At 43.8% G+C, this 22,174-nt stretch overlaps 1 protein-coding gene, 1 long non-coding RNA gene and 1 pseudogene across 4 annotated transcripts in view; 1 reads left to right on the top strand and 2 right to left on the bottom strand.

Annotated features, from left to right (window-relative positions):
• LOC133775422 (uncharacterized) overlaps positions 1-18,246 on the bottom strand; it is a 48,217-nt gene extending 29,971 nt beyond the window's left edge. For both annotated transcript variants that reach the window (XR_009868244.1, XR_009868243.1), the window contains exons 1-2: positions 18,102-18,246; positions 1,488-1,563 (exon numbers count right to left, since the gene is read on the bottom strand). This is a non-coding gene — a long non-coding RNA (uncharacterized LOC133775422). The remainder of the gene's footprint in view (positions 1-1,487; positions 1,564-18,101) is intronic.
• On the bottom strand, positions 9,662-10,749 carry LOC133775259 (heterogeneous nuclear ribonucleoprotein A1-like; annotated as a pseudogene).
• A 602-nt stretch (positions 18,247-18,848) lies between the features above and the next one.
• The window catches only part of ZDHHC2 (zinc finger DHHC-type palmitoyltransferase 2), an 83,730-nt gene continuing 80,404 nt past the window's right edge, over positions 18,849-22,174 (top strand). For both annotated transcript variants that reach the window (XM_062213761.1, XM_062213762.1), the window contains exon 1: positions 18,849-19,005. In XM_062213761.1, the coding sequence (XP_062069745.1) occupies positions 18,879-19,005 (127 nt within the window). In that variant the 5' untranslated portion in view covers positions 18,849-18,878. The remainder of the gene's footprint in view (positions 19,006-22,174) is intronic.

Below are 22,174 nucleotides of genomic sequence, written 5' to 3' on the forward strand. Positions count from 1 at the left end.
CTTAACTCATTGCCAGTCCGAGACCACAACTTGGTGAGGATGAGCCTTTCATCCCTATTTCATTCACTCAGAGATTTCTAGCCTTAAGGTTCCAATGCCCATGGAGAGTGCCTAGCCACTGTGGGCTGGGGTCTCAGGCAAGTGGAAAGGGGAGATCTCTGCCCTGACTTCCTCAGCGTGCCTCCATCCCCACCCCAGGCACGGTAGATCTGTCTAGCAGCTGGCTCAAGAGGTCACCTGGCAGCAGTCAGGCCTAAATAAAGGATCGTGTATCCTGCCTCACAGAATCACCTCCCCTTGCAAGAATCTCCCTGCCTGAGAGAGTAGACCCTTGGCTTGACTCATACTGGAGGCTTCTGTCCTTCTTCCAACCCTCCTGAGTCAGGTTTGTGTATACCCCTTCCTACCAACTGGAGATTACCTCATTCACTGTGCCATGAAATATGAATTACATCATTTCAGTGATTCCACATCAGAGTTAAATGTTCTGATACCTGCATTTAATATTTGCACAGTATAAAGGTGAGCAGTGAAGTTATACTAACAATTTTAAAATGCTGGGGCTGGCATTGTGGCATAATGGGTTAAGCTGGCACCTGCAATGCTGGCATCCCATATGGGTGCTGGTTTGAGTCTTGGCTGTTCCGCTTTGGATCCAACTCTCTGCTAATGTGCCTAGGAGAGCAGCAGAGGATGGCCCAAGTCTTTGGGCCCCTGCACCCACCTCAGAGACCCAGATGAAGCTCCTTGCACCTGGCTTCTGTCTGGTCCAGCCCCAACTGTTGCAGCCATTTGGGGAGTGAACCAGCAGATGGAAGATCTTTCTATCTCTTCTCTCTCTTTCTCTCAATTCTGCATTTCAAATAAATAAAATGAATCTTAAAAAATTGTACTTAAAATGACATTAGATTGCAACTAACATCATTACAAGCTGAAATGGACCACAGAAGAAAGGAAAATGCTTTACAGTTTGCAATATTAATGGCCCTGCATTTTCATTTTGTACTGGGCTCCAAAAATTATATACTGGGTCCTTTCCTGGGAATGGAAATTTGGGCCAGTGTGCACATGCGTTTGAGTTTAGAGAAACAGATATGGTAAGATACAAGTAAAAGAGGAATATTGTATGCTACTTGGAGGTAGATATTGGTTTTCTCAAAATCATAATGGAGAAGAGTATTTTAGTGTTAAGTATGCTGATCATGACACCAATGGTGTCACTGAGATAGCATTAAGCTCTTGGAGACTGTGATATTTAAAGAGCAGTTGTGATGAGATGTCTGAGTTTCATCAGTAAGATTATGAGACTCTTACAACCAAATTCCAAATAGGCTTACTTTCAAATGGGTACTAAGTTAGGCTTATCATTCCAGCAGAATATCAATGTATACAGAATAGATAACAGGAAGACGTTATGACATCTATTGTTTTGCATGGGGCAGAAGCTATTCAGGACAAAATGGAAGTTTAAAGAACACAAAACATACCTTCAACTTCTGGCAAATGACTGGAATGCATCCGCTAGCCTTGAGACAAATTAGGGAAGGGAATGATGAATGACAGCTGCAAAGAAAAAAAAAATGTAAGAACTAGCCAACAATGATGTCAACTTTGTCTTCACTCACTGCTGGGAAGAGGACGGGTCACCTCACTTTCCAATAATAAATATGCAATCGTCATCTTCAAACACAGAAACAAGTGTTTTAAAGTCACTGAACTGATTCTCTCATCCTGTACTCCACTGTCATACAAGTGGGCCACAAAATATTCATGGGCAGTGGAGATGAGAGATAACGCACCTTCTCCCTGTATTGTTGGAAGCCCCCTTGTACAAGGTCTTGCCATAGAAGCAGTTTCATTGAAGATGAACATGACGTTGATGAGCACTTTTCTATAAGCAAATTGGGTGAGGCTCTCTGTATTTGATTTCCTGGTACCAGTTTCTCATTAGGATGACTCATGACATTTTTCAATTAAGTTCCCACGATATTTTTAAAAATCGATTTGCTTTCTACCTTTTAACTAAATGAATGAAGCAGCGTGTGGACTTGCATAATTATAAAGTTAAATGATTCTTGGATAGAATTAAGAGAATGGGTAAGAACAAAAAGCAGAATCATAACTGTTTCAAAAAGCATATATTGGAAAATCTGCATAAATGGGTGAACTATGTTGAGCTCATCTATTGAGAACATCATGGGGTTGGCTGGGGAGGGAGGCATGGGCCCTGGAGGCAGACTTCCATGTTCAGATCTTGCTGTCACTCACAATCCTTTGTGGGTTAAGCCCTTCCCAGCCTCAGCTCTTTTCACATTCAATGTGATAATGATAGCAGCTACATCCTTGCTTGTTGTTAGAATTAAAATTACCTGTAAAATCAGGAGCTTAAAGTAGTAAAAATGAAAAGCATTATTATTCCTGAAATAATAACATTATTCACTTAGAAACTGCTTATTTGTAAACAGTGTTCACTTGATTTTGAAAATTAGAATAGAGGTAAAAATTCATAGGCTGTTGAAAAATTTGAAGCAGTACTCATTACTAAAGTGGAATGAATAGAAAAAAAATGATTTATTTTGGTAAATATTAGCAAATAGTTTATATCATTCCCATAAATATTTCCTGTACTCTGTTAACAGTGTTCAAAGAAGGAAAGCTCAAAGGGTATATTTTAATTATTTTTACCACCTTTATCTATTGAGGTCTCTTGGTTTTCAGGAACCTACGTAGTTTTATTGAATATTTTATGCTCTGCATGTGAAATATATAGTTCATGTATGCAGGACTATTTCTGTCTTCTAGTTTCCCTTGCTTCTAAAAACAGAAATGAGGAATGCCTACGGCAAAAAAAGAAAAAAAAAGAAGAAAGAAAAAAAAATCTGTCTTCCTGTCAACTCCTTCTGCTGATATCGCAAAGATTCCAAATTATATATTCAACTAATTTGCATGTTCTCACTCTTAAAGAAAACATCAAGTTAAGTCAAAGCTAAAATAATTCCTCTTGGGGCCGGCACCATGGCTCACTTGGTTAACCCTCTGCCTGTGGCGCTGGCATCCCATATGCGCGCTGGGTTCTAGTCCTGGTTACTCCTCTTCCTGTCCAGCTCTATGCTGTGGCCCAGGAGGGCAGTGGAGGATGGCCCAAGTGCTTGGGCCCCTGCACCTGCATGGGAGACCAGGAGGAAGCACCTGGCTCCTGGCTTCCGACTGGCGCAGCGCCGACCATGGTGGCCATTTGGGGAGTGAACCAACGGAAGGAAGACCTTTCTCCCTGTCTCTCTCATTGTCTATAACTGTACCTGTCAAATAAAAAAAAATTCCTCTTATAGCCAAAATTTTTCTATTATTACAGCTAATTTGAAATAAAATTTGATCATAAGAAAAATATGTATGTGATTTTAAAATATGGTTTCAGATCCTGATTACTTAATACTCCTCATAATACCTTTTCTTTTTAATGTAAGGTTTTCGTTTAAGAAGCAGGATTAAGGATTTATTCTATTCAAAAAGCATTGCTCAATCCTATGCTTAGCATAGTGTCTGGTATTTGGTATATAATCAAAAAATATCTGTTGAAAGAATAAAGAGATGAATGTGTGAATAAATGAGTGATGGATGGGTAGACCAAGTAAGGCATCTGAAGCAGGAAGGGTAAATATTCATGCAGTCTTTGTTTAATTTTTCTTTTTATTCCATAGTATATTTCCTGAATTTGTCTACCTTCTGACATTAAAGCTAACAAATACTCACATAACTGAGTTTCCTAGCAAAATGCGTGTCCCAATAACTAAGGTGTTCTAGTCTCAAGGTAAATTTTTTTTCTCTAACAGTTAATGCTGATACTAGCTAATATATATTTGCCAAATATATTATGCATATAAAATGCTTAGCATTTAGATATATGTCAGGTCCTATGTTAAGCACAATATGTATATACTCTTATTAGTATTCCCAGTGAAGAAGTAGATAATATTATATTCTCCAACTTATATCTGAGACTTAAAGAAAGTTAAGTAATTCCTCTAAGGCCACATAAGCATTGTAAGTGGGAAATTAAGATTCAGACTCAAGTTTGCCTAATTCCTGAGCCATCTCTTAACTGCTATAATAAATTGCTTTTTGGGATGCAAGAACATTCAGAAATTGTCAAAAGTGACTTCTAACTCCTGGAAGAGGTGCCTTAATTCCTCTTTATAGCTGAAAGTTCATTCTATTGCTTACTACCAATTTAAAATAAAATTTTATCATCAGAAAACATATATATTTTTAATATGGCTCCAGATCACTGATTATTTATTACTCCACATAGTATATTTTCTTTTCAATGTAAGATTTTCCTTTAAGAAGTGCTACTAAGGGTTTATTCTATACAGAAAGCATTGCTCAATCCTATGCTAAGCATAGTCCCTGATATTTGGTAGATAATCAAAAACATTTGTTAAAATAATAATTAGGGCCAGTGCCGTGGCTCAGTTGGTTAATCCTCTGCCTTGCAGCGCCGACATCCCATATGGGTGGCAGATTCTAGTCCTGGTTGCTCCTCTTTCAGTCCAGCTCTCTGCTGTGGCCCAGGAAGGCAATGGAGGATGGCCCAAATGCTTGGGCCCTACACTTGCATGGGAGACCAGGAGGAAGCACCTGGCTCCTGGCTTCAGATCTGTGTAGCTCCGGCCATAGCAGCCATTTGGGGGGGTGAACCAACGGAAGGAAGACCTTTCTCTCTGTCTCTCCCTCTCACTGTCTAACTCTGTCAAATTAAAAAAAAATTTTTAAATATAAAATAAAATAGTAAGTGGATGAATATGTGAATAATTGAATGGATGGATGGATGGACTGATGGATGAACCAAATAAGGCATCTCAAGCCTGAATGGTTTTTTTAGGGCATTTTGTTATAGCAGCCTGAATGGACTGAGTATGACCAATATTCCAAGAGACAAGAATTAGCCTCCACTTCTTAAACAGAGGGATTTCAAATAATTTGTGTGCAGAGTTGAAATCATCATAGCTACATCATCTTTCAGTTGTTTGACTTTTTGATTTAACTTTATTTCTGGGATATCTATCCAAAGAAAACATAGGGTAAATGCTATATAAGTTAAGCTATCCATGTTATGTTACACTAGTGAAAAATCAGAAAACATCTAGTCTTAGAGGAATGGAATAATGTACATTTAAAATTATTCTGAAGCCCATATAAGTACAAGAACAAAATGTCCATGATGAAATATTTATGAGAACACAAACTTATGTTATCATTTCAAGTCTAAAAAAAATACACAAAAAGAGACCAGGGGAAAACAAACTAAAATAACAACAATAATGTGTGAATTGGTAAAATGATGGGAGATTCTTGTCTTTCTGTGTTTCCAGATTTCCTGTTTCATAGTTGTTATGTATTATTCTGCTACATATAACTGTGTTATAATTTTTTTGTTTTAAAGGACATAAAGATAATACTGACTTTCTACTTAAAGGAGTCAGTAGGCATTTATGTATTTGAGTGTGTGTTGCAAAAAACAGACTGTATTGCGATCCACAGATAAGCTGGAGGTATTATATCAGTAATGAGAGAGGCATAGGTGCTTGCCCCCATCCCCTGGCTGAGGGTCAAAGAGGGACAGGAACCACATCTCACAGAGGCTCTGATCTTCAGGGTGGGCCTGGTGGAGAAGCAGCAAACACTGCTCTGTTACTGTCTGGCCCTCTAAGCCCCTGCCTGCCTCCCACTGATTGAGTCGTGAGAATCTAGGGTCCAAAGGAGTCCTGTGAGAGCCGTTCCAAAAGGTGAGCCTCCCACAACATGGAGAAGTATAAGGAATGGGCCTGTCAGGGTAAATGGAGACACTCAACCCAGAAAGAGAGACAGAAAGATGGACATCCATCTCTCAAACCCTGGTTCACTCTACAAACGCCCTCTACAGCCTGAGCTGGGAACTCAATCTAGGTCTCTTATGTGGGTGGCAGGCGCCCAAGTACTTGAGCCATCACCTGCTGCCTCCCAGGGTGTGTGTTCGCAAGAAACTGGAGTCCAAAGCAGAGCCTGGACTCAAACCCAGGTACTCAGATATGGGATGCAGGCATCCCCAATGGCATCTTACCCACTGTGTCAAAGGCCCGCCTCTGTGGGGGATTATTTTAAATGGCTAGAAGGTTCTCTGCTTTGGTGAGATTACAAAGGTGTTGCAGATAACGTACACCTCTGTACTAAAAACTGACATCAGCAATATTTGACAACTATCTACTGGCATCAAAATGTTCATAGAGATATGTCTACAGATATCTCACTAGTCATGGACAATTTCACTCTACACACAATCAGACTGCTACATTTCAGATTATGGTAATTCAAACTGATTTTTGAACCTGGATATGCATATCTCACACCAACTTCTATGTAAATATAGATGGTATGCAAACTGGCAGGATATTTTCAGTGAAACTCACACTGGTTTACCTCTTGATAAAGCTGTTTTCCTTCAAATAAGAAATGCCAAAAAGTGGACATTTTCATTAGTTATATGGTGAACTTCACTGAGGAAATGCTTTATCCAACTCACATTCTTCAGTTGCACCCCTGCCCCACCCCCTGGAAAACCAAAATCTAAGCTGGTTCCTCAGTTGTATTTCTAAATATGTAACCTGATATATGACCATGCCCTTATGGTGTAAGCATGAAAAACTTCATCTCTGCAGTGTCTCTGAAAACAAATGTAATGTTCATCCAAACGAGAATGCTCTTTTATATAACTGACATAAATGTGCTCTTTTTTCTATATGAGGGAACATTATGGTAAAAATAATCCCACCCACCACTGTCTATTTAAAGTGGAACTTCTGTCCCATTCTGTAGTCCAGTAATGTGGTTGTCTCAAGGCTGATTCTGTCATCCCAAACCCCACCCCATCCCTGACCACCCCCCCAGGGAGCGGAAGGGTTCTTTTTTGGAAAGGGGGCTGTCCTGTCTTTAGAGGGCAAAGGGACCAGACATGAGGAAGCACCCACAGAGCTCAGGCCCCTCCCACACATGAAATCATGGTCACACAGTGAATCCACACCACAGGAAGTTGGGAACCAAGAGTGAGATGAGGGAACAAGTGATTCTTCTGCTCCTTCTGGGTTAAGTCTTTTATCTAAGCATATTTAATATCTCAGGTATATTCAATATTCTTTCAACAAAACTAATACTGACATTTTACTTGGTTCCCACCGTGAACCGAATGCTTCTGGGCTTAGTCTCTTAAACTAAATCAGCCACCCTTGCAACTGAAAAGAAAACAAGCTGATCCTTTTGTGCCCACAGATTGGGAGTCAGGAGGCTGGGTTCTTGGCTGCTTGTCCACACAGCAGCTCTGCCTTGCACAACTCATCTCACTTTCTCTGTGCTCCTGCCTTCTCATCTATAATGGGAAGAAACTGGACAACACAATGACGTTTCAAAGCTGCACCAAATAACAAATCAACACCAAATAAGACAGTTGTTATTCCAGCTGAAGGGTAAGATGTGACTTTAATTATCATCAAATGGAATGGGTGTGTAGAAGCAGAAATAAGTAACTGCTCCCATTTCTCAACCCTGTGTCGCTTTTCTGTGTCTTCCTTTTGCAGCTACATCCTCATGATAGTTATAGTTAACGGTAGATGTGGCAGCCACAGACATTTTTCTTCTATGATGGGCGCTTTCACCCACCCCTCCCTCTCCCATCCCTAGGCTTTTCCCATTGATATCCTTTCCAAAGAGACCAAAATCTAGAAATCTGTTCCTTCCAGTCTCTCATGGTCTTTATCAATGTGCCCTTGGGCCATTCCTACAATCTGTGCCTTCCTCCATTCCTGTGCCATCATTCAAGATTCTATTTTCCTTCAACGGGACAAGAGATCCTGTGCAAATATTTTTCTGTTTTTCAGATTTAATTGTCACAATGCTTTTGTAATTATCTTTCTAACCTAAATTAAGCATCTCACTCCTGCCCAAAATTGTTTGCAAGTCATAGTTGTTTCCTGGTGATGAAAAATTATAACCAGAGCCGGCGCCGCAGCTCACTAGGCTAATCCTCCGCCTTGCGGCGCTGGCACACTGGGTTCTAGTCCCGGTCAGGGTGCCGGATTCTGTCCCGGTTGCCCCTCTTCCAGGCCAGCTCTCTTTTGTGGCCTGGGAGTGCAGTGGAGGATGGCCCAAGTGCTTGGGCCCTGCACCCCATGGGAGACCAGGAGAAGCACCTGGCTCCTGCCATCGGATCAGCGCAGTGTGCCGGCCGCAGCGCGGTGCGCCGGCCGCAGCGCGCCTGCCGCGGCGGCCATTGGAGGGTGAACCAATGGCAAAAGGAAGACCTTTCTCTCCGTCTCTCTCTCTCTCACTGTCCACTCTGCCTGTCAAAAAAAAAAAAAAAAAGATTATAACTGAAGAAAATTAACACTTTTAGCTAAAGTAGGTATTTTTTCCAATATTGGAGGCAGTATTATTCATTGCACACTTGTTATACTTAACAAAATAGTGGGGTACTAATATTTTATTTTAAGTTTGAGTCTCTGGACTTTGCATTCAAGGATGTATATTTATATTCCAAGTTTCTGCTAATTAAAGAATAATTATGTTTCTATAATTAGTAGTAGTTCACTATTGTTGTTTTCATGTAATTATGAAAATTTACATGATTACATCATATATATGAAGTAGAAATTACCTTTTCTATCCATTAAAATATTTTAGAGCTCTTTAGTTACTACATGATAATTAAATCAACATATATTTTCAATAATTTACAAAGTGACCATGCCAAGTTGCCAAATTCTATCTTTGCTATTTTATCAAATTCAAGGGAAAGCTTAAAAGAATGGAAATGCATTACTTACACCTATTACTTTGCTAAAACATAAAATCCAAAAACTCTCCTTGGATTCTGAACCCTCAACAATTGCACTAGGTATCTGACAAAAACAAAAGCCATGTTTTCTCAAATTCCAGATATAAAAGTTATTGATATTCTGCTACCAACCTCGCATTTCATAGCATGACCCACTGTCAAAAGGACTGAAACATGGACAAATAGAGAAAGGTGTTATCAACCAGTGAAATAATCCAAAGAGTTTAAGAATATGAAGTGTGTATCAGCTGAAAATAATTATAGACCAAACGATTCTGAGCCATGGGAGGTCATTTACACTGGATAAATTCTAGCTGACAGAAGATTCCCTGATGATCACAATTTTTCTATTACAAATCTAAAGCCAAAATACTTTTTTGTTAAATATTCATTGTTTATTTTGTCTGGTTTTTTTTGGAAGGCCAGAGAAAACTTGATTATATTTTTTTCCTTCTACAATTATATATTGTAAAGTAGGCTTAATCTCCAAGTTACATTTAAAGTTCTGACAATGCTTGGAAACACTTTTTTTTTTAAGACAGATTTATTCAGTGTCATGATCAGACTATTACATTTAGCAATCAACAGCATGGGTGCAAAAAAAAAAAAAAGGGAAAAAAAACTACATTAAAAACCTTTGTTGGAATGCTTTACACTATCCACAGAAATTAAAACAGCTTGTTATACAATTAATCACAAACACAATCCTTGAGTTTTTTTGTCCATACAATGAGTATGGTCTAAAACATGTCTTCTTTGTAGCAGCTAGGCCCTGCCACCATGAAGCTTGGCTGAGTGCACAAATCTGTTGTAACTTGTAGCTTCCCTGTCACGTCTCTGGCTCTCCTCTCCTGCTAAGCCTTTAATAACTAGGCAGTTATTAAAACCTTCTGCCACTGCCACAGCTACTATTGCTGCTGCGAGACCCTCCATAGCCACCTTGATTTCGTGATTTGGCAAAATATTGGCTGCTACCACCATAGGGGCCAGAGCTTCTGCTTCCAAAATTTCCTCCCTTCATGGGTCCAAAATTTGGGGACTGTTATAATTGCCAAAATCATTGTAGCTTCCACTGCCTCCAAAATTGCTTCTATCCTTACCAAATCCATTGTAACCACCCCCACTCTGCCACCATAACCACCACCAAGACCACTGAAATTTCCTCCATGACCAAAGTTATCACTGTTACCAAACCACCGCTAGGATCACCATGGAAGTTTCTAGAACCACTTCTACCTCTTGGGGTGGATGAAGCACTGGCCATCTCCTGCTTCAACAGGGCCTTCCTTACTTCATAGCTGTGACCGTTCACAGGGTGGTATTTCTAAATGACAGTCTTATCCACAGAGTCATGGTTGTCGAAGGTCACAACAGCAAAGCCCCTCTTCTTGCCACTGTCTCAATCACTCATGGTCTAAATCACCTCGATTTTCCCATTCTGTTCAACATTATCTCAGAGGTGGTGCTCTTCAGTGTCTTCTTTAATACCACGAACAAAACTCTTTTCCACAGTTAGATGGGCACCTGGTCTTTGGAAATCTTCCCTCGAGACAGCCCTCTTTGGTTCCACAACTCTTCCATCCACTTTGTGTGGCCTTGCGTTCATGGCTGCACCCACCCCCTCCACAGGGAATTAGGTGACAAACCCAAAGTCCCTGGAGAGCTTGGTGTTCAGGTCTCTCATTACCACGCAGTCAGTGAGCGTGCTCTGCTGCTCAAAATGGCTCCTCAGGCTCTCATCGGTTGTTTCAAAGCGCAGCCTCCATGAAGAGCTTCCGCAGCTGCTCAGGCTCTCTAGGAGACTCTGACTTAGGAAAAGAGAACCTGAGGATGCTTCCTTGGCTGCATCCACAGGCAGAAAGGGGAAATACTTTGTAAACATTAAAATTGTGTGTTTGATTTTTCTCTCTTTCCTTCCTCCCTTTTTTCCTCCTCTACCGCCTCTCTCCCTCCCCTCCCCCTCCCCTTCATCTCGTTCTCCTTGTTTTTAAGGAGAGTGTGTCTTGAACCAGAGCCAATATGGATTTGTACAGACCACTGAGAAAGACACATTAATTCTACTTCCTCCCACATTGGCTGTATAGAAAACCCAGCTAATAGAGCCTACAGTTAGAGACAGAGCTGAAGATAAGTGGTTATTCTTCATGGGCACCTGGTGATTATCTGCTCAACCAACAGAACAAAAAGGTCCCCACGGCCACTGGGTGAAGACAGACAATTATTGGCTCCAAGGCTGGAATTATCCACGACTAAAGCTACATTGCTAAGCACTGTTTGCTTAAAATCTATAGTTGTTTTTTTTTTTTTAAAGGTTTATTTGAAAGGCAGAAGTGACAGAGAGAGAGAGAGAGAGTCAGTCCCATCCTCTGGTTCACTCCCCAAATGGCTGAAACAGACAGGGGTTGGCCAGGCTAAAGCCAAGACCCAGAAACTACCCAGGTCTCCCACATGGGTGTGGCAGGGGCTCACGTGCTCAGGCCATCTTCCCCTGCCTGTCAGACACATTACCAGGAAGTTGGACTGGAAGTGGAGCAGCCTGGATTCCTCGGATATGGGATGCTGGCATCACAACAGCAGTCAGGTGTGTCACAATGCCAGCCCATCAATATTCAATTTTATGTATAGGGGTCTGGTTAGGGTGTTGTATTCTGATAAGTTTCTTTCTGCATACACCTGGAAAGTGGTCATCTGTACACAGCCTCTTGCTGAACAGGCTGTGTTGTTATCTCTATTGTGACCCAACTCCTTCCTTCCTCTTCAGCTTCATCTTCAAAGGGAAAATGCTAATAAAACCACAAAGCTAATATTGTCTTCTACTTCTTATACCTCTCAATTTTGTTTCTATAAAGGGTAGTAGAGGTATAATTAGAAATTGAATCTATTTTCTTTCTCACATCTGTAAATATAAAGCCTGCTTTATGAATATTCAGACAAGGTAAAATGTCAGTTCAGTCCAACAGAACTTCCTCCAATGATGAAATTTTCTAGATCTCCACCAGTCACATGAACCTACTGAGCATTTGAAGTGTAGCTGTCGTAAATAAGGAATAGAATTTTTTATTTATTTCATTAGTCTTAATTTAAGTTTGCACAATTGCATGTGGCTGTAGGTTACTTACTTGAGAGTACAAATCTACAGTTTGACTTGAAGGGCACCACGTAGGTTCCTCTGTCCCCAAATTCCTGTATCCCTATTTCTTATGATTCTGCAGTCTGCATGAGCTGAAACCAGTCCTTTAAGAAATGGTAATCAGGAGGCTGGCATTCGGCAAACTGATTAAGACACTGCTTGAGCCACCATCTTCCATACAGGATCAATGTACTGCTGATAAGCCCGGGAGGAAACAGTGGTGGCTCATATACTTGGGTCCCTGCTACCCACATGGGACCCTGTGTTGAGTTACTGGCTCCTAGCTTTGGCAATGGCTGTGCTTGGCTGTTATGGACATTTAGGGAGTGAACCATCAGACGGAAGATCCCTCTGTCTCTGTGCCTTTCTGCCTTTCAAACAAATAAAATTTTTTTTTAAATTCCATAAGCAAAATGAAATTAAAACTATGTGACAGTCAGAGTTCTTGCTTGCACACATAAAGTTGATTTACACATCAAGAATGTTTGTGTAGGTATACAAGCAGACTACTGAATTGAAAGAAACCCTGGAGAATCTAGGTTGAACTAGCACAAAGCAAGACGATGCATGGCCAAAATCCTGCCACCAAGAACAGTCTACCTAGTTTGCCAGCACTGGCCTTGACACCTATAGATACTTGTCATCAAGTATCTAGAGTATGCAGAGTTCTGTTGCTCTTGGTCTCTCTATTCCATCTGTCAAACTTATAGTTCCATGATGACCACTTCTTTTTTTTTTAATTTTTATTTATTTATTTATTTATTGACAGGCAGAGTGGATAGTGAGTGAGAGAGAGAGAGAGAGAGAGAGACAGAGAGAAAGGTCTTCCTTTCCCGTTGGTTCACCCTCCAATGGCCACTGCGGCCGGCGCGCTGTGGCCGGCGCACCACGCTGATCCGAAGCCAGGAGCCAGGTGCTTCTCCTGGTCTCCCATGGGGTGCAGGGCTCAAGCACTTGGGCCATCCTCCACTGCCTTCCTGGGCCATAGCAGAGAGCTGGCCTGGAAGAGGGGCAACCGAGACAGAATCTGGTGCCCTGACCGGGACTAGAACCCGGTGTGCTGGTGCTGCAAGGTGGAGGATTAGCCTACTGAGCCGCGGCGCCGGCCATGATGGCCACTTCTAATAACCTACAATGGAAATTGTGTCATTGTAGCACCCCTTAAAGATCCAAGTTATAGCTGCCAGTCAATGCAGAGGAAATATTTGCCCATCTTTTGGATTCATAGACACTTCTCCCTTCCTATATACAGGTAAAGGAAGGGGGACAGTATATTGAAGTATTCCTTCAAATGAAAAATTCTAATTTTACTTAAAAATAGATTAGCCTTAGTGTAAACTGGAATGAAGTAGAAGCGGAATCAGAGTGATTTGCTTTACAGAAAAATGTTATTTAGGTCTTTTAGATTTTCTGAATAGGGCTGGTATTTTTTATTAATCACAAGTCAGTAAATTATACCATAAAATTATATAATTATATCTAATTACAGTTATGTATAATTATATGTAATTGATCATTACCTTATAATTCATAATTTATCACTGCCTTGGTTAAGTTAATGGTTGCTGCCATTGAAATCTACCAAGCGAAGGTCAGGGGAGTGGCACTGCTCGGTGTGTGCCTGCCATCTAGTGGCAGAAGCATTGATAATGTCAGAAATCCTAGAGTGCTTGAAAGGAGTTTGCCAGAGGTTTGCCCCACTTTACATTTTTCACAATTAATCATGCCTTTCAAAATTTTAGACCTTTGAAATGTCCTTCCATTTTATTCCAGCCCATTACAGGTTAATTATAAAAACAAATCTCTGGAAGCCCAAACATACTTAACCATTATTTCATTCCCACGTTAACTAAAGCCAAGATCCCTTTCTAAGACTGCTTTTATTTTGTTTACAGAAAAAGCACTGACTTGGCCACACTGTTATTCTTCCACAGAGAACGCTGACCACTATTACAGATGAACAAATCAACACTAAGTCACTACAGGCTTCTAAAGGGATTTTTTTTTTTTTTTTTGTCAAAACAATGAAAAAGGGCTGGCATCTTGGCACAGCAGGTGAAGCCACCACCTGCAATACCAGCATCCCATATGAGTGACACTTCAAGTCCTGGCTGCTCCACTTCCAATCCAGTTCCCCGCTAATGTGTCTTGGGATGCAGCAGCAGATGACCCATGTGCTTGGGCCCCTTCACCCATGTGAGAGACTTGGATGGAGTTCTAGGCTCCTGGCTTCAACTTAGGCCAGACATGACCATTGTGACCATTTGGGGAGTGAACCAATGGATAGAAAATCAATCCCCCCACCCCCGCTACCTGTCCCTCGCTCCCTGTAGGTCTTTCAAATAAATATTTTAAAGAATTCAATGATAAGCTTAATTTAAGAAAATAATGGGCCAGTGCCGCGGCTCACTTGGCTAATCTTCCACCTGCGGCGCCAGCACTCCAGGTTCTAGTCCTGGTTGGGCCACCGGATTCTGTCCCAGTTGCTCCTCTTCCAGTCCAGCTCTCTGCTGTGGCCCAGGAAGGCAATGGAGGATGGCCCAAGTGTTTGGACCCTGCACCCGCACTGGAGACCAGGAGGAAGCACTTGGCTCCTGGCTTCGGATCGGCGCATCGCACCGGCCATGGCGGCCATTTGGGGTGTGAACCAATGGAAAAAGGAAGACCTTTCTCTTTTTCTCACTGTCTAACTTTGCTTGTCAAAAAAAAAAAAAAAAAAAAAAGAAAGACAATAATAAAAAAAGATTGATCAACACTTTTGCGATTACTCAAGTAATAATGAAAGAGTCAAGTCAAGAGTAAATGAGAGAGCCACACGTCAGCTTCATTTCTTTCCACTTTATGGATTTAGAAGGTAGTGACTGTCAAAGATCACGCCCTGTTAGCAAAATCAACACCATCTATTTCTCTCATATCTGCAGTAAAATTGATCTTATACCTCCAAGACATTTTCTTACTGCAATGTTTCCCTCTAAGAACACAACCAAAAGAAGGAGTAAATATTAGATAAATAACATGTTTCAGGTGTGGCTGCAAAGGTGCGATGAGGCTGGCCCAGGCAGCACTAAGGGAGACCTATGCTCCCCAGGGACAGGGTGAATGAGTCTGTGATTCCCCTGGTGTGGCTGGTAGGCTGTCCTTCATTCACACTCCACAAGGGAGTGATGAGAATTGTATTAGCCATAAAGGCAAGATAGAGCTGAGGCTTGGAGACTGAAGAATCTAAGGGAATGGGCTGGAAGGAAAGGAGGAAGATTGTTTCTGATAATACGCGTTTTGAAATTTTGAGTGGCAAATGATTTTGTTTTTTAGTTCCATTAATTTCCATTTATTTATTTTCACTGACCACACACACACACACACACACACAGGGTGAGGTTGGGGAGTTGGGGTAGGGAGAGATATCTTCCACCCATGGTTCATCCATCACATGCCCACCATAACCAGGACTGGGTCCACCTGAAGCCAAGGAGCCAGTACTGCAATCTAAGTTTCCCATGTGAATGTCAGGGACTCGAGTACTGGAGCCATCACCTGCTACCTTTCATAGCACACAAGGGCAGGAAGCTGGATCAGAAGCAGAGCATCCAGGACACAAACCAGGCCCTCTGTTACAGGATGCAGGCATCCAAGCTGGTGACTTAATCACTGTGCCACATGCCTACTCCCAGAAAATGAGTACGAGAAAGTGCTGGGTAGGTGGGACATCCAGGCGGAGGCCCGCTAGGAATACAGTTGTGATGTGAGAAAGAGGGTGGACCAGTTAAGGGAAGTCTTTCTCTCCTTTTTGGATGCCCCTTTACCCTTCTCCTTGCCTAGGTCTCCCTATTCCTCTTTCCCCCTTAATATTGCTCCTTCCCTCCTCTGCTGAGGCTAACTCTCTTTAACAGCCAATTTAGTTTTATCACACTTGTACATGAACACCATAATTTCTTGCAATTTTTGAAAGTCTAAATTAAAATTGGTGATAGAGGAATACATTCAGTGTACTGGTTACGACATCACTTGGGACACTGACATCTAGTATCGGAGTGCCTGGCTTTGAGTCTCCTCTAGTCTCCTGACTGTGGCTTCCCACGAACGCACACCCCAAAAGGCAGCAGATGAAGGCTTTAGAAGTTGGGCCCCGGCCACCGACATGGGAGACCTGGCTGGCATTCTCAGCTCCTGGCTTTGGCCTGGCCCAGTCCTGGCTGCTGTGGGCATTTAGGGAGTGAATCAGTGGATGGGACCTCTCTCTCTCTCTTTCAAATAAATTAAGTAATTAAAAATTTAAAAATATTCAACGCTCTGCATTTTTCTCTAGAGTGAGCCTCTACCAAAGGTTCTCAATTGTCTTTGACTTTCACATTGTTTTCCTGATAATGTACAGTCCTAAGGAAGGAAAAAAGACCAAAAGTTTTCTGTTTCCCAAAATCAAAGTTCTCCTTCCACTCTCAGCACAGCCTGGTATGTAGAGACTGGCCACTAGCCAAAGAGCTTACACGTGTGCATGCAAGCATATACCTGTCTAATCAGAGACTATGCAAAGATAAATCCTGTCACTGTGTGGCTTGTGAGAATCTTCCTGTGCTGCACCTTTGTTTTAAGGTAAGAATAATACCTTTGGAAAACTCAGTGATAGCAGCACCCTTAAAATGGCCAAAAAGGAGGAAAATATTCCACGAATGTTTATTACAAATGTAAACAGTTAAATAACATTTTGGAAGTACAACAGAAATGTAGCTTACTTGGAAGATGTTACACCTCCACGCAATTATGCATGACTTTCAAAATGTTTTTGAACCAAAATAAACTCATCTTTTAATGCCATTTCCCACAAATTTTTTGAAGTACCCTTCTATTCTTCCAAAAGTGAAAAAAGAGTGTCCAATGCTATTCCATTCCTGACGTTAAAACCCTGTGCGAATGTTAGCAGAGGTGCAGAGCGGACCTCCTACCTCCTAGTACCTCAGGAGCCATAATTCGCCTTTCTCCCCAGGTTCCGACGTAGGAAATTTGCCCCTTTACTTTTTGTTCTTTGGTCTCCATCAACCTCCACACTCACTTGCTCATCTTCATGAAGATATTTCAGGCCTAGTAGGGACGTTTAATTCTTGTTTCTAGTCTCTTTGGATCGGCAGAATAAGGTCAACATCCACACCCAAGTTGAGGGTTCCAGGGACATTAACTTTTATGCCAATCAATAATTTGTTACAGCAAAATAGATTAGCTGGAACGGATCTGTTCTCATCTGTTACTTAAATCCATAGCAACCAGGCTGGCGTTTTCTATGTAACTTTGAACAGAAGTAAAAAAGGGATTCGGTGTGTGTGTGTGTGTGTGTGTGACCAGGGTAGCAGCTATCTCAGGAGGCACTAGTTTGCAGTTACATCCACTCCAGGAGATGGCTGCACACAGAGCTTCATTTCTTTGCACGCATGTGAGTCCGTACTTTATTTTCATTTCTGCACACAAACATGCAGTAACTTCCTGTAGTGCCTGTGTGGTGTACATATCCGTATTCACCGACGTTAAGCGAAACTGGGCCCAGGATATGTGGTCATCATGAATATCCTTCAGATGCACACATCGGATTGAAGCGTCCCTGAGGAACCAGGTATTCTGTAAACGACCAAGGGGGATCTGGGCGCAGAAACATTGGTACTTCCTCGTTTCATCGGTCCTAAAACCAGAGGTCTGGCGTACCGACCCTCAGCACCCGCTCCAGCGTTTCCAGCAGCCGCTCTGGAATCCCGGTTTGGAATTGCCACCCAAAGAAAACAGTACAGCAACGAACGGAAGGAACCACAGGGCTCCAGGGAGGGGTGGCGCCGACGGCTTTCTTACAACCACTAAGTAACTTCGCAGAAGAGTTAAAATGCCCAGAGCAAAGCACTTGCGTTCTACCTCCACCAGCCTCTGGATTCACAATCCAGACCGCTTCTCGATCCTTCCACAGCACCGTCCAGGCCAGAAGACAGCTCTGCAACCCCTCTTGGTGGTGCGTCTCCGTTCCCTTCCCCAAATCCCTGTAGTAAGTAGCCTTCCCCGGCCGCCCAACGCAGCTGCTTCTCGGATCTGGGAAGCCGCCCCCGCCCCCGCCCCCGCCGCCCTCCTCCCCAGTACCTGCACCCACAAGTTCCAGCGAGAATGTTCCAAGCAGGAGACAGGTGCAACTGGCTTCAGCGCCCAAAGATGTTCTCGTGGCGCTTTTACGCGCAGGGCGAACCGCTCCCTCCCGGCCCGGGGCAGGTGAAGGTCCCGTGCGCAGACGGCCCGCTGCCCGGGCCTGCTCAGGCGCTCTCGCCGGCGCCGCTGCCCCGCGCCCCACTCTGCGCAAAGTGTGGCCGTGCCAGCCACGCAACTGTCCAGACTTGGGGCGCCTGGCGGCAGCGACCGCCTCGTCCCCAATCTGCCACTCGCAGCCGGCCCCGCCGAACAGCCCCGCAGCCCCCACTTCCTCCGGGTTGCCCGGAACCCTGGGCCAAAGGCGGGCGTCTTCACGCCCAACTCGGGAGCCTCCGAGGTGTCCCGCGTGGGGAGGCGCGCGGATGGGGAAGGGCGCCGCGGGGACCGCCCCGAATCCTCGCAGCCGGCCGCGCCGTGGGAGGCGGCCGTGGGGGCGGGCTGGGCGGGGGCGGAGCAGTCGCCAGCCGCCGCCTCCGCGTCCTCCTCCCGCGGCTGCCGCCTCCGCTGGGCTGAGGAGCCGGGCGGTCCGCGGCGCCGGCTGGGGCTGCGGGATGGGGACTTAGCGCCACGGCGGCGGCAGTGGCCGCAGCGCAACCAGCCGCCGCCCCCGGGCCGGTCCCGCCGGGAGCGCCGGGCGCGGCCAGCCCGCCCCAAGGCCAGGCCCGCGGGCGGCGGCGGCGGCAGCAGAGCTGGGCAGGTGGATGCGGCTGGAAGATGGCGCCCTCGGGCCCGGGCAGCGTCAGGCGGCGGTGCCGGCGGGTGCTGTACTGGATCCCGGTGGTGTTCATCAGCCTCCTCCTGGGCTGGTCCTACTACGCCTACGCCATCCAGCTCTGCCTAGGTGAGTGCGTGCCGCGCTTGGCCCGGCGCCGGAGAGCGGGCGGGCGCCGTCCTGTCCGCAGCCCCGGCTCACCCCGCACCCCGCTCGCCACTCGCCCGACAGCGACAGTCCCGGGACGTGGGGGGCCCGGCGCGCTCAGCAGCGTGTCCACTCGCCCTGCCCGGGAGACTCCTGGCGCCCAGGGGCGCTGCCCTCTCTCCACGTCTCCGCCGGCCCCGCGGCCGTAGCCAGCCTCCCAGCCGCCTGCTTCCCCGCGCACCCCCTTGCCCTCGCCTCTCAACTCGCAGGTGACAGTGTCACCTCCACGGCACGCGCTCGCACCCCCATGCCTGCCGCTAGTCAGCCACACCCCCTGGCCAGCGGGACGGCACCCGGGACGGCGGAGCGCTCCGCCGCCCGTAGCCTCCGCCGAGAGGTGGAGCCGGGGACGCTGCGCTGAAGGCTGGAGCGCTCACGGCTGGGCCCAGGATCCGAGCTGCGCCAGACCCGCGCCGGGGAGGCCGGCCTCGGCCTCGGGTGGCGGGGCTGAATCCCTCTCTGGTGGTCCTGAATCCACTTTGTAAAGATTTGTGGCAAGGGCCAGGCGTGTGTTTTGATGCCTTTTTGAAGATTGCCAATTGGGCACTTTCTAGTGGAAAAGGGGTGGAGGGGGTGTGTGAGTCGCTGGGAGAGGGTTTTGGAAGACACATGCAGTATACAAAACAAGAATTTAGGTGTTAGAATGACGGTGAAAAAAGAGGTTGATCTTCGGGCTTTTTTTACATGCAGAGAGCTGCGTGGCAGAGGTCCAAGTTCGAGACTCCTGAATGGAGAGTACTGTACTTTGAATGCCGAAGATTTAACCACAACCACAGCAAAATGATTATGTACAAGTAGGGAATACAGTTTTGTTGCTTAATGTAAGCTGGCTTCTGTCAAGCTGGCTTGGTGACAGCTGGTTTGGGTAACCAGACAAAAACCATGACAGCACAGGATGACCTTTTTGCACTGACTTGAGTGCTTTCTCTTTGGCCTTCCACCTAACAAAGTGTCTGTGTTCTGGCCGTTAGCAAATACCAGCCTTGAGTGGGACAAGGAAAAAGATTAAATAAGGGCCTCTTTAGTTGAATCTTCATAACATAAGCATTTTTAAAGCTTCAGAATTCAGATAATCTTGTCTGAAGCCATCTTACATCCAAATGTTGCCTTTTGTGAATAATAGTGTCAGAATAATATGCAAAACTAATAAATGATATGATTTTTAAAAGAAGTGAGACTTTCCATTTCATATTTTTATAGTTTTAAAATTTGCTTTTATTGCTGTGTTTATTAGACTTTGAAACAATCTTTTAATCCAAAGAAGTGAGACTTTTTTAAAAAATAAAAGATTGAATTGTGCTGACATCTTCATGACAGTGCAACTATATATGTGATGTTCAAGCCATCTAAAATGTAGACAGGAATGTGTATTTTTGTATTTAATATTAAAATATCGATTAAGGTATACTGTAATAGTATGTAACTGTTTGGAATCATTGTTTCATTCCTTTGACCTCTTGAAAACAGTGAACAGTATCAGTTAATATATCTGATACAAAGGAGGGAAGTTCTAGAAGGTCTTTATCATCAAAATAGGCAGCTTATTCTCCTGTATTATCACATTAGGTTAAGAAGCTTAGCCTAGTACAGTGTCTCACGTCCATGGGAGAGGGGGGTGTTGATGGCAGGGAGAACTCTTCTTTTCTGCACCTGTTTGAGATACTACATAAGAGTACTGACTGTGTGGAGTAGGTGAGGATGGAGAAGGAGATAAATGAAGAATTGCTGTTGTATCTGGATCATATATATGAGATGTATATGTATAAATATATATCTGTGTGCTTTTTGTAAGTTAAGACAACTCTGAAGTACACATGAAATCCACATCAGTGTTTTAGTAGGTGGCGATTTGTCTAAGAGAGCTAATGTGTCTTACTAAATTGCCTGAATGATGTGGCCTGTTATTGATTGTTTACCTGGTGATTGTAAATAAGGTCTTCCGTCACTTCTTGTTATGGTGTCCCTGGCCTGGCACAGTGCCTACCAAGTTGAAAGCAGTCAGTCAATGGTCTTGAATAAACAAATAAATGATTCAGAGGCACTATCTCTTCTGTTGTCAGAAGTTGTTTTAAAGTTTATATTGCTGTGGAAACAAAAAAATAATCATTACGGAAGGTCTACATCCTACAGTCTAGTCCACAGAGCAAGTTATAGATGAATTGGATTCTGGAGACTGGCAAATCAGAGGTGCTGAGCTGCAAAAGCTTCGCATGGCCTTGGTGCGGTGGAAAATTTAACTGGACACCTTCTTTCTAGGTGCTGGGAAAGATGGCGACCAGGGTGGCAGGCATACAAAAACCAGCCTCTGCTCATTTTCATAAACAGAGCAAATGGGAACACCATCCCCCACTCCCCACTCCCAGCATTAATTGCATCTCAGACAGCTCTCCTCTTTATGGATTCTTTTTCTCTTAGAAGTTGTTATTTACAATCAGATTTTCCAGATTTCTCCTAGGAATCCTTGGCCAAGGTTATGACCAAAGAGAGTGTGGGGGTTGAGGTGTGAGAATTGGGGTAGGTTACAAACAGAATAGAGCAAGTGCAGTGGATTTATCCTGGTCCCCCCTCCACATCTGCTGTCAGTCAGGGATGACCCTGAATATAAATTACTCTATGCCCTCTGCTGTTTAGGAGTGGTGCTTATCCTGGTATCCTTGGAAACTGAGGATAATGAGTCTCATTACAGTTCGTTTCTATATTTAACAACATGAATGTATGTCGCTTTCTAGGCACTTTTTCAGTTAGCATAATTTTTGCTTGGTGTTTGTATTTTATAAACCGACTCCTACCTCTTTTTGCAATATGAGTACAAGGTCACTTCAGAAAGTTTTTGGATAATGGTATTAAAACAGAAGTTTTTTAAGTTGTAAAAAAGAGTTTGAAATCTTTCTAGTTTTTTCATAATATTCATTTTTCATAGCTCTTTGAAGACCCCTCATCTACATGGATTTAAAAAAAATTTTACACCAAAATAAGTTTATTTTTTCCATCTTACACACTTTTTGAAGAACCATTGTATATAGATTATATATATAAAATATGAAATATACATATATTGTATGAGAGTCAGGTGTTTCAGATATGCCTGCTT

This window comes from Lepus europaeus, chromosome 16 (genome assembly GCF_033115175.1).
Source record: "Lepus europaeus isolate LE1 chromosome 16, mLepTim1.pri, whole genome shotgun sequence".
NCBI classification, from domain to species: Eukaryota; Metazoa; Chordata; class Mammalia; order Lagomorpha; family Leporidae; genus Lepus; species Lepus europaeus.